The 21,117-nt window shown below is 35.6% G+C and overlaps 1 protein-coding gene across 8 annotated transcripts in view; it reads left to right on the forward strand.

Annotated features, from left to right (window-relative positions):
• Nucleotides 1–21,117, forward strand: part of BBS9 (Bardet-Biedl syndrome 9) — a 286,276-nt gene that overhangs the window by 132,603 nt on the left and 132,556 nt on the right. For all 8 annotated transcript variants that reach the window (XM_064417632.1, XM_064417641.1, XM_064417658.1 and 5 more), the window contains one exon: nt 11,690–11,912. In XM_064417632.1, coding sequence (XP_064273702.1) covers nt 11,690–11,912 — 223 coding nt within the window. The remainder of the gene's footprint in view (nt 1–11,689; nt 11,913–21,117) is intronic.

Consider the following 21,117-nt stretch of genomic DNA (forward strand, 5'->3'; position numbering starts at 1 on the left):
CTCAGGTGGACAATAAGAGAAGAAAGAGACCATGGTTTAAGTACCTCAAACATTCTTTTATAGTATGTTTTGATACTGAAATCAGTGCTCTGCCTGCTAGCCTGCTTTCAAGAGGACCAGAGTATACCAGAGATAACTAGAATCATAGAAGCTTTATGATTGGCAAAGACTTTCAAGATCCTGGAGTCCAATCTTTGTCACATGCAGTCATTTCCTGAACCCCTCCAGGGTTGGTGACTCCACTATCTCCCTGGGCAGCCCCTTCTGATGTCCAACCTGAACCTCCTCGGGTGCAGCTTGAGACTTTGTTGTCTTGTCCTATTGCTGGTTGTACAGGAGAAGAGGCCACCTCCCACCTGGCTACAGTCTCCTTTCAGAGAAGCGAAGAGTGTGATAAGGTCTCCCCTGAACCTCCTTTTCTCCAGGCTAAACATCCCCAGCTCTCTCAGTTGCTCTTAATATGAGTAGGTGGACAGAAGGACATGTGATTGTAAAGCCACTAAATTACTGCAACTGTTTCTGCTTTTGTTATCCTTAAAAGGAGAGTTTCAAACTCATTGATTATTTGACAGTGTTGGAATGTCTAAACACCAAAGATCATATGTTAAGTAACTTGGACAAAAGAGGGAATTTGAACCCACCAAAAAGAGGTGGTCTTACCACTACTGCCAGCACTATCACAGTTCCTTAAAGTGTCTGGTAATCATTCTCTTCATGCAGTTAATTTTATTTATTGAGAAGACAGTGGGTTATGGCAGCGATAGCTAGTTGAACACATTGCACCACTGTCTAGTGATCTTCATTTGTAGCTAAATTAATGTGATTCCTCACAGTGAATTCTCTGAGTAGAAAAGTGCCAATATTCTCTTGGTCTGAGAAAGGAAGGCTTTGTGTGGTCTATTGGAAGTTTTTATGGATTACCAAAAATCTAGAACATATCTTTATCTGATGCTTTCCACTTCAAAAGATTATCAAATGAAGCTATGCCCAATTGTATTTTAATTTTTTTTATAATTTTCTCTTTTTCTGGTGTTTAATAAGAAGGGGCTGTAAGATTCTATTTTTTTAACAGGCTTGCTTCTAGTGGTTGGCAATAGTAATGGTTTTCAAAAAATAAAGCTTTCTCTATTTCTTCCAGATGGCATAAAATTTATTTAAACAAAATTATGCAGAAATTGGTTTGGTATGCATTATGAATTGTCAAAGTTCAAAGGACAGAAAGAATTGTATTCTTGTCATGTTTAGTTGTATTCCCTGAAAATTGTATCAAGGTCAGAACAAGCATTCAACCTTGGTAAAAAGCTTATGCGAATGGAGAATCTGACATATCTATTGGTTATATGTATTTTAATTGAAAAATTTTGAGAATTAATTTTAACTTGAGCACTCATTTTTTCTGCTGATATTGGAGATCCGAAGTTAATCTTCAGTGCACTGTGTCTCTTGTAAGCAGAGACCTACTTAGGAATCTTATTTCTTGGTGTAAATTAGTCAAGGCAGGACTGTGTTCTGCATTGATTAGTTTGCATCCAGCATATATCATCACCTTTTAAAGTAATTTGGGTACCCTGCAAAGTACTGCAGTTGTAAGAGATGTACTCTTTGCTTGATAAATTAAATAAGCTTCTGTTATCAGACATCTTTCTTTATGTAATATTGTGATGGGGACCTCTAAACTTTCTCTTTGTTAGGGTGATCTGTCTAGTTCAGGTACAAAGAGCCATTTTAGTGTAGTAGTAATTACTGAGTATGTGGTGCATACCAGGAGTTCAGATCAGTTGTCATCTAAACTGCTTAATGACAAGAGTGATGCATTACAGTGATTACAGAAATGTTGTTCAGCAAAGGATCTTAGCACCCAATATATATGATCAGTGGCTCTTTCTTTTGCTCTTCTTTTTTCTTTTAAAGAAGTTTATTGTCAGTGAAGAATTCCCTTGATATTGGGTCCTAATTGAAAGATCCTCAGACTATTGCTATGCAGCCTTCCAGTAAAAGGGTTTAAAAGAAGGATAGAGAGAGATTTTTCACAAGGGCATGTAGTGTTAGGTTAAGGGGGAATGGCCTTAAATTGAAGGAGGGTAGGTTTGGATTAGACAGTAGGAAAAAATTCTTTGCTAGAAGGGTGGTGGTGCACTGGAACAGATTGTGTACCCCCCTCCATGGAAGTGTTCAAGGCCAGCTTGGATGGGGCTTTGGGCAACCTGGTCTAGTGGAAGGTGTCCCTGCCTATGGAACTGGAGGATCCCGAAAGTCCCTTCCAACCTGAACCATTCTGTGATTCTGTGTAATGATCAGTACTGTTCTAGTATTTTAGAAATGTAATGGGATTTATGATTGACTGTAAAATTCTGATGGAATTGCTTATATACTGAGAAAACAAATGTTTCCTCATCGTTGGAGTATGACCTTTATGTTTTCTAATAGGACAGAGTTTATAGAATTTAAAATTGCATATTTATTGTTGGTTTTACTTTCTGATTGTCTGTCATCAGTTCAAAATTATGATACATTTATTATAAATATTGTAGTGCTATGTTACTAGCATTGTATTTAACCATACCTCCCAATAATTTTGTGAAGCTCTCTGTTTATACTGAACATGTGACAATGGTACACAGCTAAATTAATAATTTCCTTTTGATCTCATGGTCATAAATGTTTCTGAGAGGGTGTATGAAGATCAAATCACCAAGTTAATCTTTGTTTTTTGGGGAAAGTGGGGGGAACCAGTTGTGGTGAGACTGTTTTTGGTTCTGAAGTTGCTGATGGTTGTTTTTGGTTCTAAGTTGCAATCATGTAGCATTTTTGGTCATTACTACATAACCTATAGCTATTTTCACATGGTGTGCTGTTGTATAATCTGTCTACTGGCATTCACAAAGATATCATGTCACACAGAGAGATACAGAAAGGTACATAGGGATATCATACAGAAGACATCATATGAATTTTTCATCTTGTTACAAGATCCCAGAAAAAAACCTCACTTTTCTTTTACCATGATTTTAGAGTAGTCATTTTTTCAGATGGATTTTTTTGCTTTTAGTTAGTGGCAAGGTACTTTGTCTTAATTCCTAGATTAAGAATGATATACCAGTATTCTCTTACATTTGCACAGGTAGTGACTTACCTTAAAATAGGCCAGATTAAAGGGACATAAAGATTGCATAATTTATGTCCTTCATTGTCTCCTGGATTTTTCAATGAAGTGAAAGTTTAATAAAGCCAAAAACATGGTTTAGATACCTCAAAAGTAAAACAGCTTATAAATCAAATCTGTACAAAAAGTGGAGTTAATGAACTTTGCTTAAGATACTGTTGTAGGAAAAAACACCCCTAGCATAAATTTGAAAGTTGTCTTTCAAATGCAAGTCCAGTTTACCGCTATCCTCTTTGTCCTCACCTGTGCATTTTGGGAAAATAAATGTTCTACAATTTGAAGCAACACAACTGAGTTTAAAGATAGTGGTGTGTGGATCTAAATTAATGTGGGAATTTAAATAGGAAACAAACCTTTTATCAAGTTTTTTTCCCAGATATATTTTAGTGTGTGTGCTTCCATATTTCACAGGTTTTGGAAACAAAATCTCATTTGTCAGTATTGCATAGCATATTGTATTAGTAACCTAATAAGAGTTATACTGAAACATGAAAAGTTCATCTCCAAGAATATCAGTGATATAAAGATGGAGTATGGGCTGAGATCCAATGAGAAGTTTCAATAACCTTGTTTTAGCATATGTTTTATCTACTTTTTTCCACCAGGCTGAATGTAACTAGGTTTGATTCCTTTTCCCCATATTTAAAGTTTTCTTGCTGATCCTAATTGTAGAGTTCATGTATGGCAGACCTATTGCTGGATATGTAGCATTTTTCAGCAAGATGCACAACTCCTGGTGTGTTTTCCTGTCTGCAGACAGCTTTGACAACTGCTGCAAGACCCAAATAGCACCTCAGTTTTCCTAACGAACTGGTGAAAAGTTACTGAGGAAAAGAAAGATGAAGTGTTAGATGATTTCAGTGCTAAAAATCAAAACAACAGACTTCTGAAGCTGGCAACAAAAGAAGTCATGCCATTCCATTCATGTAGTGCTTGCAAGAGTTTCTTTCATCAGTTCTCAGAAGGGGCCAGTGGTCATAAGCTAGAAAGAAAATTAAGATGAAAAAAAATCTCACAAAAATTCAGGATTGGGGAATAGGATCTACAGAAACCCATGAAGTGCATGAACTTTCACTATTCCAGATGGGATGCACTAATATTAAAACAAATAAGCATCATTAGATGAATAACTGTAGAATTAGATACCTAAAATTGATCTTTTGAAAAAATATGCCATTTTCCTTGCCTTTCACCCATTTTTAAAGGACCACAGTTGTCCAGGAAGAAAACCCCAACAAATGAGATGTCAGGAAACACTCTGTACTGCTCCAATTTTGAGCTATGAGACAATTTGAAAGAAGAGTTGAGTAACACAGACTACTTGTCAAGAAGAAACCTACTGATCTAATTCTAATCTAATTTTAACCTTTTTTTGAAAGCCTTTCTGTGCAAGTGAATAACATCTGATGTGAAAGGATGCAGCCCATAGGGAAATTTGGCTGCAGTATACAGGGGTTAAATTTTAATGGAGGAGCTAATGGAACCATCATCTATATTCATCCTGGTATATAATTTTTTGTTAAGCACACACTTTCCTGAGAGTAAATTACTAATCTCAAAAGCATCTAAGAGTTAAGCAGTGTTAGAAATATTATGACTCTGATCCCCACCCAGAGTTTTGCTTTCTTACAGTCTTTAATCATGTTACTAGTTGTTTCATTAATACAGAAAACCCTACAGCTGCTGATTACCATAACTTGTTTCTGTGAGCAGGACTTTTCCTCAGAATTTGACTTGAAAAATAAATTAAAATCTCAAAAGATAGAGGCCATCATCCTCATGCATGCAGCTTTCAGAATCTTTATTTAGTAATGATCACTTTGCTAGATTTCTAAAACACCCACTGCTTTTAATATTGCTGTTCTACAGTTTGATTTTTCCATTAGATTAGTTTAAGAGCACATTCTTAAAAGAAAAGTACTGCCTATTCTATAAGACAATTTTAAAACCACAATTTTGATTACTAAGCCACATGCATTTTTAACTTTCTTTCCATACCTGAAGACACTGTAGAAGGAGAGTTTGGCAAATCTTGTTTTTAAGTTAAATGTCCATAGAATAGAATCCTCCAAAAACTATATTTATATTCAATGCAGAAGTGTTTGGTCATTTGTGAATTGAACTTCAGAGGATAAAAATACCAGAGAAACTTTTAAATGGCAAGTGTACTTTCCAGGAAAGAATCTGTCATAGAGATTTTTCTCAGGCGAAGTTGCCATAGGCTATCAATATATGTTTACCAAGTAGGACTCAAAGTGAAAAGTTCTTGTAGAGAGTTGTATATGCTGCTGGAGATTTCCTATTGAATAAATATTTCTACATTGAACAGATAAAGTTGCTGTTTCTGTTATGACTGGCCATTGCAGTGCAGCTGTGCAGGAATTACAAGTGTGTCTGTGACAGACTTTTAAATTAACCCACTTTATTCACAATGGATTTTTGCTAAATCTGATTTTTTGCAGTCTATTAACCTCGAAATGTGAGAGAATAATATTTGAATTAGATGTTCTTAAATATCTGGAAAATAGTTGCTGGCATAAGTACTTAATATTAAATAACAGCACAGATCTGTTTTGCTGAGTATACTCAGACCAGTTTGATAAATATTATAAACAGATCTCATACAGTTTTCTGTACAATCTTGATTCCTTTCTGTAGTCTTTTATTTGTTGCTCTTCACAGCTTTTACCTTATATATCGGTTTTCCCAGGATCCCAACAGAGCTTGATTGCTCATATTGTGGTCAGGGTTATCAAGATGTTACCTTGTACTTCTCTGGGATTTGCATTTTCTTTTGTCTCTTGTTTGGCTTTTATTTCTTATGTTTCAAATAAATTGTAATTTGTTTGGAGTAGGCAAATTTTCTAAGTCCAAACCCTTGACAAGATGTCCATAAAAGCTCTTCAGAGTAGGTTGATGTAGGTACACAGTTTGTGGCAGTTGTGAGTGGGGCTGTGGCTGAGCCTCACCCCAGTGGGCACAGCTGTGCAGGTCAGGTGAGCAGCACTGACAGCAACGAGCCATGGAGTGCCCAGGGGCACTGACCAACCACAGGGAACAGAGGGCACACAGGTGCCGTGCATCAGCATGAGGGGTATAAAGGCTCTGCTGAAGGACAAGGAAGAGCAGATGCTTGCAGCCTTCTGGATGTGGTGGGGTGTTACTCTGTTTGGGTGAATGCTTAAAGCCTTCTGAAACTGTGTGATGATACTCTGTATTGTCGCTGTCTTGACTGCAGCATGTGCTGTGGCATATGCTGTACCAGGTTGATTTCAGAGTACCATCTCACAAATAAGGATGGTTTCCATAATTTAAAGTAAAATTGATTCATCTATGGTTTTGAACTATTTTTCTAGAACTACATGTTATACTAATTTTCTTCCTTTTTTTTGTTGTTTTTTTGTTCTTACTTTGTCTGGGATGTTCAAGTATATCCTCACTTTGATACTATTTTCATCAGTCTGTGAATTCCCGTTAGAACTGGATTTCTTTAAAAGGTGGTAGAAGTTAAAATCAAATCAGTTAATATTATGAACATTATGCATCATAAATGATTTAAAGAAAGATATGACTAGAGAGAGTAGGTTTAATGTAAGAACTTTAGCTGTGATTTTTCTGTTGTGTACACAATACAAATTTCCTTCTTAGGCAATTTATAGATTTGGAATGTATTTAAGCTTGAGTCACTTGTCTGGATTTTCATCAGACTTGGATTCCACTAGTCTGTAGGATTTTGCCAGTTCCCTGTTTTTTTAGTTTATCCCTGTGGTAGGTTTTTGTTATTTATTTGTGTGGAGGGGCTTTTGCTTTGGTTTTTCTGTTTGGTTTTTTTTTTTTTAAATGCAAAAGTGAGTTGTAGAAGATTCCAGATAATCTGTGACTGGTGTTTCTAATGCATTATGTTAAATAAGACTGGTTTTATGTTGCTACAATAACAATTCTTCAACCAAGAAGAAACTTAGAAAACATTTTCTTAAAAAATATATTGTCTCTTCATATTGTTCAGATGTACTACATTAAGACTTCGGAACTATTTTGGTCCATTTTTTTCTGGGTGCTGTATAGATATTAAGTCTATTCGTTTGCCTTTTTATTTTCTTTTATTCTGATTCTTTCCAAAAGGTCTCCTAAGGACTTTATAAATTCTTTCTTAGCTGGGACACTCACAAGGAAAGCTTGTCATTTCCATTTCTGACACCACAGGCACATGTTGCATGTCTAGTTTATGGCTTCTGTGGCTATCTCCTCTTTGAGACAAATAGATCAGTTAGAAATAGAGAATATGCTTGAAGAATATGAGTTAGGAAGACTGGTACCACAGTAAATTCCTGGCCAAATTTGCTGATGGTCTATGCCTGTGTTGGATACCACCAGGTCAGTAGGCATGGATTAGTGGATTACAGGTTTGCATATGTAACAGTAAGATAATTTTTAAAAATTGCTATAAAAGCTGAGAGGCACATGGCTGGTGTTTCTTGTGAATTAGCATATGTAAAGAAACCTCTTCTCTGGTAGTTCAGATAAGCATAAATGCCAAGGTTGTAATTAATATTGTGAACTTTCATGTATTCTAGCATTTTTTGAAAACTGATGAAATCACTGTTGTGTCTAAAACAAAGAAATAAGATATAGCCAGGCAAATTCCTGAGTGAACAGCTGTAAGAATTCCCATAATTTGGCTGGCACCAATTTTGCATAGTTTATGCAGTATATTTCACATTACATTTGAGTTCTTTCAGAACTGCCTTGATTGTCACTCCAGGATAAATTACATCATAGGCAGCTGAGAAAATGTCTGTTGCCTTAGGAGTATTATTAATAAAGATAAAGGCTTTTTAAGTAAAAGGTACACAAATACTTGTCTGGCTCATGCACACAACTTAGGAATCTTGTTCAAGTTTGATATGCTGTTAAAATTATTTATTGGTGCTTAAGACAAATAGTATTCATTTGTAGATCTCTGAAATACACTACCTTTATAAATGTGTTAAGAAGGTACACCATGTAAACCTACCAAATCTGACAAGAGAGCCCTAAATCAGACTTCTCCCTACATATATATGTTCTGTGTATCTTAACAACAACAATATGGAAGTCCTCTCATATCCTGCCTCAATTTATGTCTAGTTGACCTTGGGTTTGACCAGCTAAACTCTTGGGGAGCGGCATGTTGCAGCTAAGTGTCAGGCTACAAACAAGGTACTCTGGGTGAAGCCTTATGCCAAAGTGAGGTTGAATTTAATTATGGTCACACTCAGATATGCCATGACGTCTGAGGATCCTTTGTGGCAGTTTGTTCAGAACACAAATGATGTGTACTAATGTAATATTAGCCGTGCTAGTATCACAAGTCTGCATTTGGTCTTCAGACCTTGCAGTGTGTTTGATTTGGTTTAAACTAAGTGCCAATCTCTACCTATTACCTAAAAGAGAAAAATAATAGTGTATATATGCAAAACATGAAGCCCAGCCTTTCCCAGTGAAACAGTAAAATGGATGAATTAAATATATTTCTTATCTGTTTCAGTTATATGGAGGATTTGGATGATTTAATAATGCCTCTTTCTGTGAGTCTTGACTGGCATTTATTGTCGCAGTCACGGCAACGCTCGCTGGTCATAGAATGATGGATTACTGGTATCACACTCCTGTTGAAGGTGTTCCTTTTGGTCCTTAAATATGCAGAATACTACACAGAAAGCCATTACTGAATATTACAACTGTGGCAGTAGAAACATTCTGCATTGTAGGCTATAGATGAGAATACTTTTATTTTCAAACATCTCTCAGCTTTTTTAACATGCAAAGAATTTTTCTTCTTCCTCCAATTCTCCCCTTGCACCAATAAAAATCGCTGACAAATGCAGTCTTATTTGCAGCCATTAATTCTTAGTTGTACAAGATCACCTTAACAGTTTTCCAACAAGTTTTTTTTTTGCATTTAGAGGTAGCCTTTGTGTACTCTTTCATTAATCATAAAGGCTGCTTTGGATTTGACTGGACTTACTAGGTCAACAGACCTTGAATTGGAGAAGATAGTTTTATGGTCTACTGAGAAACCCGTTTTACATGGAAATGAAATACAAGAACAAGGGTTGGAAAATGTTAAGGCTGTGGTATAAAGTAAAACATACCTGTGTGAGCCAAGGACAGAATACTAGCCACTTTTAATTTCCTGACTTCTGTTAGCTTGTAAGTCAGTGCTTTTATTTAAGTGCTTTTCCCTGCAATTTTACAACTTATTTGGAGAGACATATTGGCCAGCTTCTGAGCTACTGTATGCTGACAACAGTTAATCATGTGTTTCTTTGTCTTTTAGTGAAACTCAAGATTCTTATGTTTATGTTGTTCTTATTTTTCATGATTTGTAGTATAATTAGGAGTGGCTGGCTTGGTTGTTTCTGGTGCTTTGTACATATTAAGTTTCATTGCCCAGTATGTGGGAATGTAGACAGCATTTACCAGCTCATTAACCTCTTTAAATTGGCTGCAGAATGGATGATTTCCTGTCACCATCACAGGTCAGTGGATGCATTGCATTCTAAGGGACTCTTTCTAGAATATTTGAAAAATATTAAGCTACTACAGCATTGATTGATTGGTAGATTTTTCTGATTGATGTAGTTTTTGTTCTAGTTTATGGATTTTTTTTTATGGGGGACAAATCCAGATAATAGGTTAATGTTGTTTTTCTGAAGTCAGGCAAATGTTGACTAACCTCACTAGGTGATCCTGTTCCTCTACAAAATGTAAATATGTTACACACACACATTACATTTCCAGGACACTCAGTAAAGAGAACGTTTGGGCAAGGATGAAGTGCCTATGACTGTGTGGTCTCACTGGTGTACTTGACCATTAGTAGGCATTGGCCCTGGATCTGTTCTTAGGAAGTTAACAAGACCAGGAAGGTGGCCTTTGATTTTCTGTGATAAAAGTTGTGTCCTTCACAAAAGCTATGATGAGTTTAACTGAAGAAATCCATAAGCCTTATTTGCTCAGTGGGCTATGGCAGAATGGACATTGTCATTCTTTCAAACATTACTCTTACGGAGTCAGGGAAATTTGTATATGTAGGCAATTTTGCTGTTCAGCTTAGTGTTTGCAATCAAGTAGAACACATTATGAGAAAGAGCTTAAAAACTAGAAGATTCTGAGTTTGTATTAGCTACAACTGGATACCCGAGTATTCTTTTTTGAGTAATCTCCTCATAAAGAGCAAGCTTGGTGTTACCTGCTGCTAGTTTAGCAGGAAGTAGAGCTGGGAGCTGGATGATCCCAGATTGTCATGTCAGAACTTCTAAAGTCACTAAACTTTCCAAAATAAGTCACAGCCAATCAGGAGCATTGAGAGAGCAGACACCAATACTATAGTGGTTAAATCTACTTTCCTGTTCATGTGGGCAGCACATAACAGAGAACTTGCTTACAGGTGGCTGAATACTAAGAGATGTTATGAGTCATGAAGTTAGCAGGCCACAAAGCCTTTTATATTAGTTGCTGACTCTATCCAAGCTCTGTAAGATCATAATGAAAAGATATGAGAAAGATTTGTGACTGTCTTGAAATTCATTAATTATAGATGTTGTGGATTAATCACATAGTCTCATCAGAGTGTAATTTAATTCCAGAATACGTCAAGAGGAGTCAATCTGCATGTCATACTGCAAAAATGAGATAGATATAATATATTAGATTTTATGCATTAACCTAATAACCTTGTCACAAAAAGTAAGACTTCTATCCAGAATTCTTACTTAAAGGAATGCCTTTGATTTGTTCGTGTAAAGCCACAGTACAGACTACAGACTTAAAGCTAACTTCTAAATGTGCTATTCAAGGTGCTTATTGAAAAGAAACTTGCTTTTACTGAGTGGTATTTGTTTTAACTGGAAGTGATTACTAAGGTGGTCTTTTCATAAATATTTACAGCTTGACACTCTGCTGAAATCAAAATCCCTGTTCATCACAGCATGTGCTCCTAACTTATGGTTAATTGATCTGACAAATGGGTACTGAATATGTGTACCTTTGTGTTACAGTCATGATGTTCTCTGCTATTGGCATATTATGCAAATCTTTGTGATTCCAAGGAATGTATAATTGGATACATATTTTATTCCTGGCCTTAATGTCTCTTCATCCGAATATTCTATACTACATATTATGCTTTTATTTACATCTCCATTCTGTTCTTAATTTCAAATGTCATAACCAGGAACTTCTAGTTTTCAGTTATTAATGCAATAACTTAGTTTAGCTGTTCTATCACATACTGTCCATACATTGTTGTTAATGAAATTAGATTTCTCTGATGACCTCAATATTGGAACAAGTTTATTTTTTCAACTTTTGCTTGTACAAGTTGAAGTTGGGTTTTCATGATGCTCATTAACCCCCAAACCATATTTTGTGTACCAGTATAGTTTGAAAATTCTCAGTCCATGATTTGTTACTGTATTTTTAATATGCTATATCATATTGCAGTTCACCTAATTTTATTTAATTTCCTTTTCTCTAATGCAGGGTTGGGAAGAAACTGTGGATGCTGCAGTCTCTTACTTATTAAAAACTTGTTTGTCAAAGAGCTCCAAGGAGCAGGCCCTGACTCTCAGCAGCCAATTGTCCATGCCCAAAGATACCAGCAGACTGAAGAAAAACATCACCCTCTTCTGTGATAGATTGGCCAAAGGTGGTCGCCTTTCATTAAGTACAGACCCAGCCACTCAGCAAGCTGCTGTCATGCCAGGTAAAGACATGAAGTTCATGAATGCTCAGAATCCAAAGTATTTATTTGCATATTAAAACTAAAAATTTTGCATGTTTTATTTTCTTGGTAGTTTGTTTTCCATTGATTGTGGAAACCAAACACTGCTGGTTGTCACTGACAAGTAGAATGACTTAGGTAATAAGATAATTTGAATTCTGAAGTTTTTTTCTCATTTTATTCAACACTTATTGTTGCTCTTACACAATATGCACAGTAATGCAGCAAATGAAATACAGATGGTCATTGTTATGCTGAAAATTCTTATCACTTATTTCTTTGTACTTATCAATTGGATGAGTGCATGTGTATGTTTCTAATGTGATGCAAAAAGAAGTCCTGTTTTCTTGATAAATTAATATAGTTGTATTAATGGCTTTATATCATATCCATATGATAAATCATGAAGTAGTGATAGCATTAAATAAAAAAATCTGCAACTTTAGAAAGTACTAGTTGTCTGGGTGATATCTCACAGAAACCATGAAATTGAAGATGAAACTAATTTGTGTATGTGTTGAGTAATATTTCCCATCTAGAATAAGAATGTGGGCAAGATTTCACAGTAATTTACATTAATGTCATGGAATTATTATTTTTAAAGGAAATTATATTATTATTCTTTCCTGTATTCCTACTTTTTAGTTATAGTGGGAGCAAAGTTATACTTTTTCTGTGGAGTCTGAAGCTTAGCATCTTTGTACTCTTGCAAGACATTTTCTTCCTGCTGTTTTTCTCCAGTGAGATAGACTCTTAGTAAACATCAGATACTCTTGGTGACTTGGAAACAGGTGTTTTTTCCCCCATCTTACTGCTCCAAATCTGGATCGGCTGTTTGTTCAGCTGTATAGTGTCCTAAACCCTAATATCACTCTGGTCTTTAACCTCAGCGACTTCCTTCTCCTTCAGCAGTCTTCACATATGTAAGGAAAAGTTTGTATTTTATATAGACATCATGCTTAAAACTGGGAGTTGATTTTGTTGGCTTCATGGATATTGTTTTTGGTAAAGATTGGCGTTGTGTTAGGGCAGTATCTTGATTATCAGTATTTTGCTTTCTTACATTATGAAGATTAATTAAATTCTTGTTTATTATAATATGAATGGTCTGTACAATGTTTCAACAACTCAAAAGTCCTTGTTATGTGCAGCCTTCTTTTGCATGTGCCACTATAAATGAGCTGGTAAAACAGCTGCAGACTATGCAGTGGTAGAAATTCTCTAAACATGTATTAATTTACGTTAGTGTTACACTGTTGCCATCTCTGGAACCAGACTCATAATTGTGTGAAGTAACAAAGTGAGGCAGAGTAAGTGTCATATTGGCTTTACAAATTTCTGCTAGTATTTCTTTGCAACACTAAAATATGTGTGAAGGGTGTTTAAATTGTTGAACTTTGATAATATGACCATTGTTTTTCCTTTTAAGAATTTTGAAAAGGTGTGAATAGATGCAGTTCAACTTTTTCTGCCTAAGCTAATAAGGTGAATTGATTTAATAAGGAAATTCACTTCTTCCTATTCAGTTCACTAGTGTTATTGAGTTCAAGGAACTCTGCGATTAGATTATGATCCTGTTAGGAAAGGAGTAAAATTTGTAAATATAAACCAATTAAAAGAAATACTGCTTTTGACAGACTTTGCATTTACTCATTAACTGTTCAAAGGATATAATTTTTGAAAGAGGTCGAAGCTAAAAAATGTTATCTTAATTAATGAGATGCTCATTAGAAATAAATACTTCTGTCAAATGGTATTTGAGTAGTTACCCTCCAGCAGGATATGCTATGTGATTTGAAACTCTGTGTGTTTGTCTTTGAACAACCTGAGAAAACTTGGAAAAACTTCTTTATTCTTTTTGAGAAGAAAGGTTTTACTGACACTTTTTAAACATGTTTGTCTTGTCACCTATTCAGGTTTTCCCTGGTCATCTCTAGCTTGGCAAGTAATGTGTTGTCTTAGAAGCAGGTCTGCAGGCAGAAGGAGTTGAGGCTGGCAACATGATTTGTGTCTTGTCTGTGTTTCAGAACTAGCTCTGTGCCCGTACTGGCTCTTCATTAGCAGTTGGAGTGCTCCAGGTACATTCCTGGAATTCATCTGCCTGGCTAGATTTACCTAAAATAAATGAATTCCTGTGCTCAAGACCACTCCTCAATACAAAAACAGTTCTGTTAGTGGGGAGAATAAAAAAAAAATTGACTCACTCTTGAGTCCAGCTAAAAGCACCTGTTTTCTCTACACATGGAGGAAATTGAGAATGGTGCCTTATAAGGGGAAACCAGTATACAAAATACCTGTGCTGTTGAGTCAAGAGCTCTTTAATAATACCTAGAAAATAGAGAAACTCCTTTTCCCGTCCCTTAAAAGATGAACTGGAATAGGTAGAGGAGAACGAGGTTGAACCATATGTGGAGAGGGAGACTAGGAACTGTATTTGTATCTGAGGCTTTATGGTGCAGTAGTGGATGATAATGTAGGGGCAAGTTCTTCAGGATGTTTAAGTTCCAAGCCAAGCCAAAGACAGTCCCATAATTATTCAGTAGAGTAACCAGCTGTAGCTTGAGGATTTTGTTCAGTGCCACTTTTTCTTAAGCCCATTCTTTTGCTTAATGATGAAAACCCCTTTTACCATAGCAACCAACTTTTAAAAAATTCTTTTAAAGTGCTAAGGACCCTTCTAGCATTGCAGCACTGTAGCAATAGGCTCAATTTCTAGAAGTTATATTTAATATGTTCAAGATGGTGCACCGTGAAATCTAGAGAAATTGCCTGAAGCTGCATTGAAAAGCTGATGATTATCTTGAAGTGTGCAACTATTTGAAAGATGGCTTCAAAAGTAGTTGTCAGTATTTGTAATTAATCCTAGAGTATATGTTAGAGGTAGACCATGGTCTCTCCTGGGTCTGGTTTTGTTCACTATTTTCTTTAATAGCTTCAGTGATGGGATATGGGCATGAGTGTTAAAATTGTGGCTTTGCAACAAGCTTGCAATAGTTTGAGGTGTATTGAGAGAGCAATAATGCTGATCTTGATAAATTAGAGGAAGATATAAAGTTATTAAGATTTTCTGTTGAAACAAGTGCCAAGCAAGTAAGAATCTGACAAACTAAAATTTGAGAAATAATTCCATAAGCACTATTGCCATAGGATAGGCTCGTGTGGTTATATGGGACCATCAACTGAATAAAAGACAGAAATATGTTTCCACTAAAGGTGAATTCCAACTTTGGGTTGTAGTCATATGACTTTTAATGAGGAAATACGATTATTTCTTTCTATTCTTCTTGAGTAGGATTCAAGAGGAGCACAATTTAAGGAAAACCTAGACAAATTGAATAAAGTTCAGTTTTGTTTCTTCTGAGGGAAAAATAGAGAAATTTCAGGAGGGACATGATAGTTTTCCAGTATGTGAGATGTTCTTGTATGGGTGATTAAAATTTAATCAGAATCATTGGCTAAATATGATTATAGCTGTAAACCACGTCAGGCTATATCGTGTACTGTGTTGCCTTTGGCAATGCATAAATGGCTGGATGAGAGGAACAGTGAGGGGTTAAGGGCGTGGTGCCAACCCAGAGTGTGGGTCAGTGCCAGGGAAGTGCTTGGAAAGGTGCTGTAGACCACCCACATTGTCGTGTATTGAGTTTAATGGGTGTGAGAATTTATAGCATAAATCCTGGTGACCTGCACTGAGTTAATTCTGTAGCTTTTAATGGTCTCTTATAATATCTGTGTGCTGTACAGGATTACTTTTAAAATCTTGATAAGTATTAAGTGTGGGTGTTTGAAGACTTGTTTAGATGTCAGTCTGATTGGAGGTCTGTTTACAATATTGCTTCACCCATATTTTGGGACGCTCCATCAATCTTTCACTAGAATGCTATCCTACTTTTCCTATAATAGTTCCTGATGTGATGTGCAAATAGTGCCTGTATCAGTTCAAGGCTTTGTTCAAGCATGGATTTTAAAATTTAAATAAGGACTTTTATGTTTTGTTAGACCGTCCTTTTTCTTCTAACTTGTTTTTTAACTTGACTTCAGTATTTTATCATCTCTTGGCTTCATTAGGAGATCATTGTACTGTGCTTTATCATGATTTACTCACATGGTTAAGTGTAGCTAGAGCAGTAGAAAAAATTATTATTTAACCAGAAACTCAATTACTGATCTCCATCACTGGAATCTGTGGAATGCCAAAGACTGTCATCTTCCCAGATGACTGAATCCTTAGAACTGAAATTATAAGGAAAAGGAAGAATATTTTGCATCCATGAAATAGGGTAAAAACTTTGTGGAAGTGTAATATTTGAAAGTTATATAAAAGTTAGAGGTAGAAGGCAAGATGAATGCCCATCTAGTTTTTCCCTTTGTGTTACAAAGGGGTTAAGGGATTCAGGACATCAATGACAGAGTTCATCTGAACTCAAACACCTTGAACGATGCCTTGATAGCTGTTATAGTAGCTTAGTGTCTGTGTTGGAAGGTTTTCCTAATGTTTGATATACATGGTTTTTCCTGCAAATCAGAGTGTTGTGTTGTGAATATCGAAAGTGGAGCTGGCAGTTAATGATGTTCTTTAATTGTTTAAAACTTTGGAATGTTTTTAGTACATTCCTCCAGTAACTTTTCTTTCACACTAATTGTGACAAAATACTAGCATTTTTTCTATGAAGGATTTTCCGTCTTACTCTTTGTTTTCTGAAATGGAGTACTTATCCTTTAGTCTGTGCAGGAAGTATATTGTACAGTACTCTGCCCTATCTCAATTTCAAGACCCTTTTCTACAAATTTGTTTCCTAACCAGATGTTTCCCATTTTGTAGTTATACAGAATCAGCATGATAGTGTTTACTTGACTAGATACTTTGTTTTAATAGTTTCTTAATTTATGAGGTTGATTATAATGTATAATAATGTATAATAATTGTATAATAATGGTTCTACCGTTCTATGAATGGGTAAATGCAAGCTTTAAAGCCAATGTTCTTTACCACATTAAGTATATATATGCACCCAGATTCTATATTCATACTTTAGAAGACAGATTTTTCTAGGGTTTCTTTTCCTTGCATAAGCTTATAAAAACCTGTTTTCAAAATCTTGTTGTGGTATTTATGAGGGAATACTGCCCCTTTGAAAGCTGTTTTCTTCACTAGAAAACTGGGATGAAACAGAATGTGTCATATTCCTTAAGGAACTCTCTGTTTACATGCTATTAAACTTGGGGAGAATGTTAGTACTAATTGGAAAAACATGTGGATTTGAGATCCTGGGAGAGTAATATTAATTTATATATGAGAATTAGACATAAATATTGCTGCAAGTTCTTAATACACTGAGTGTATCTGAAGAAAGACTAGTAATAGTTTGATCTGAAGAAATAGGATTTTTGTAGTTGCAAATTCCTCTCTTACACCCTTAATTATTAATTCTTAATTGCTCATTAGTCGAAGAGAACATGCAGTAGAAGTCCAGTTCTCCAGCTTTTAGATACTTAAATTCAGAATATTTTGAAAAATGTAGTGGCTTCCATTTGCACTCACACAGGTTCTGGTCTGTGTTTGTAATGCTATCTTGGTAGCAATTACAATAACTTCTTTTTCCTCTGGAGAATTTAGAATTGTGTAGTTTGAATTTCAAGTAGCCTGAAGAAGGCACAGATACAGAAGTTGGCCCTGAGGCCCAGACAATGCTTTGGAACCACCAGCAGATACTTATAAAAATCATATGAGGCTGGCAGAGCATGGTTTGAGATCTTTTCTTCTAACTTATGTATTGTGAGCTTGAGACCATGATGCATTGTCAGTTTTATGTAGCCCCTCATGGGGGTGCAAAGAGGTGGATAAAAATATGGATTGTTTCTCAGTGATGTGACACAAGTCCAGTGCTGTTTATTTCGTCAGAAGACTGTAGTCCATAATGAAGTGTGATGCTCACTTGAGATATTTTCCATATATTTTCTGTAGGAATAAAATTTTGAACTACTTTTTTAGTTTTTTCCTTTAGTAACCCTTAAAATAATGTTTTTAGGTTTTTTTTCTTATTTTAGATTTAACATATTGGGTATTCACAAAGATTTTTAGGACTGCTTAATTAATCTATATAAGGAAGACTATTCACAAAGGTTGTGAAAGTACTTGAAAGGATTTTGTAGACCTGAGCACTGGTCAGGGCTGACTGATGAAACTGGTGGTCATTGACCAAATTAGATTCAGCATTTTCCCCATCTTTATCATAGTACCTCTCACCTGCATCCACTCTTCCTTACCTGCCTCCATTCAAGTAGCATTTACAAAAGTGTCTAAAAGACATTGGTAAATATCTTTGAATTCAGGAAATCTAAACCTTAGTAATAGTGCTTATTTCTCAATGAAAATCACTTTGCTAAGGACTTTTTCCTTAAATGTACCTGAAAGCTTTTACTACCCAAAGCACATTATAATGTGTCAATTAATTCCTACTGATTTTTGGCACAGGCCCTTAAATATGAAATCGACATTAAGTGACTTTAACTGTTGTAAGGCTAACTCTAACTCATCTTTTCTAACTTACTTAAAATCATACAGGTTGATCAATTGAATAACTTTATGGATTTCCCTGGGAAGTGGGTTGTTTACAGTCAGTGAAAAATTATTTTTTTAATGTATAATAGAAAACTGAACTCCTCATTTAAATAGACAGTAAGACTTTTTTACATTTGCTGGCTAAAGTTATTTAATATATGTATATGAAGTATAGCCATGTGTTACTGAAGTATTGCATTCATTATTCTTCATTTTCTTAAGTGCTCAAAACTTGTATTTACCTGTTTTGAAAGTTAATGTGTATTTGCACATTGAAAAGTTGTGTACTGCTTGTATTGAAACCAAAACAGATCTATCATTGCTGTATAAGTCTTTTTGAAATTCCCATCTTTTTCATACTGCCTTAAGGTAAACATAAATTTGGTAAAATATCTACTGTCTTCTCCTGTTAGTTCTTCCTTCTAGTAAGGCTACCAGTATGGCTCTGATTCACTTTTTTGCCCCCTCTGGTTTTCCTCAATTGTTTCTGTGTTTCTCCTCTCTGCATTTGGCTTCACTGGTTTCCTTCTCCAACATGTGCCCTTTGATATCCATGCAACTGTTGCCTTGCAGGCATGCAACTCCAAGGAGAGTCCCTTCACTGTGGTAGCTGGAGCAAGTACCCCCATCACTAGCCACCCAAGGGAGTAAATGAGTCGGACAGGGAGAGGTGGCAGCAAAAGGATAGGAAGATTTTTTTCCTGGTCAGCTGTCAATCTGGGGCCCCCAAAGCAGTAACTGCAGGGAAAATCCTGTGGTACCAGTCTGAATCTCTCAGGCAGGGAGATTTTTACAAGGTTTGACAAAGGCGTAACAGAGACTAAATCCATAAACAGTGCAATCATTGTGTGCTTCTGTGTCCAATTTGTGAGGCTCTGCATGGCTGAACTGTTGTGCCAGTTTAAGCATAACTTTCTTCTCTCCATCTAATTGCAATGATAATCACAAAAGAATGATAAGAGCAAAGACGTTGCTCTGACTCTTGCAGCCCTTGGCCTTGTCATATGCTCCTGTTAAATTGTGTTTGAGCTAACAGTGAGATATGGTATAGTATATAATGGAATGTGATGCAATCATGATGCAATGCTGCAGCTTTAATTCAACTTCTAGTTTTTTGTGTTGAAAATATTTCTTCAGAATATTATCAGCTGTGCACAATGGACAGTTCTACCTTGATATAAAAGCCTAGAAATAAGTGAATAGTGATATATCAAACATTTTAAGCTAATTGTTTGGGTTCTATTTTTGAGACTAAAATATGTCCCTTGTCCCATAAAGCTGATACAGTGAAAAGGAAGGGGAGTAGCAAGTCATTAGGGAGAATTCTGGGAGAGCTTACAGCAATGAGTTTTTGTGGTTCCTGAAGAAAAGCTTAAGAACAGTTTAGTGGAGCCAGAAAGTTGATTGCTTGGCTTTCTGATGTGGATCTTTACTCTTTGTAATTTCTTTCCATTTTAACTTCATTAGTTCTTTAAAACTTTTATTTCTATTGTTTTAGTAACTTTGGTAATTTATTTATGTGGAAAGGAGAATTGAACTATGCAGGAGATAAGTGATGTTCCCAAGGTCATACAGTAATACCTGTGTATAAACAGAGCTCAAATATGCCTTGCAGTCCTGTCATAGCTCCTACATGCTCTTTTTAAAAAGTGTTTTACTATTAAAACACAGATTAAGAGATTGTGGTGAGCCTAACAACACATTGCAGCCTGTTCCTTACATCCTTTGGCTTGGTTCAGGTGAGTGCGCTGAAAACAGGAACTCTAAATGTCAGACATGGGAAGAAAGTAGGGAACAATGTCTGAGGTGGTCTTTAATTTTAATTCATTTGGTCAACTTTCATCACCCTGCAGGACTCAAACGATATTTCCCCAAGTGGTTAATTTTCAGGGATTTTATAAATAATGGTAAAGCATTTGAATATTTTTTTTTTTAAATTGAAATTAAAGCACTGATAGAAAATATAAGCTTTTTTTTTTTCCTCAGGGCAATCCAAGTTCCAATGTTGTGAAAAGGGGAAAAATATGATGGAAGAGTAACAAGACACATTTTTTAGTAGGGTTGTGAAAAGGTTTTTATTATATTGTTTAGAACATCTCCCCTCCTCAATTGATATTACAGCTGGCAAAAACCACAGGGGAAAGGAGTACAAAGGTTAAGAAGGCTAAAGCAATAACATTTTTTAAAAAATGAATAATTTAAAGAGGAAAATGTCATGCATAATGAATAAAAAAGAAATCCCTCTTGAGATATGGGATTCATTCATTTGTGGTACTATGAAATTTAGTTGGCAGTATTGCAATTCCAACTTGCCTCAACTAAGTACAGTTGGGATCAACACATTAGTGCCTTGGTGTGCACGATTCTATTGCTGGCTCTTTGTGTAGAAATTAAATTTTAATATGTCCTACTTAGGTATAAGTGGTCACAAATGATTCATAATGTTGAGGTAAGCTTTTGGTAAAAATAATTGTCAGTTGAAAAAATTTCCCCTAATGATCCTGCTTGTCACTGGACTTTATTTTCTATGTTGTTTGAAACCTTCAGAGACCAGAAGCAACAATAAACTCCTAAAATCTGCATTAATAAGGTAATTGTTCAAAACTATGAAAAAAGTATTGCTAG

The sequence above is a fragment of the Passer domesticus genome, chromosome 1, assembly GCF_036417665.1.
Source record: "Passer domesticus isolate bPasDom1 chromosome 1, bPasDom1.hap1, whole genome shotgun sequence".
Taxonomy (NCBI): domain Eukaryota; kingdom Metazoa; phylum Chordata; class Aves; order Passeriformes; family Passeridae; genus Passer; species Passer domesticus.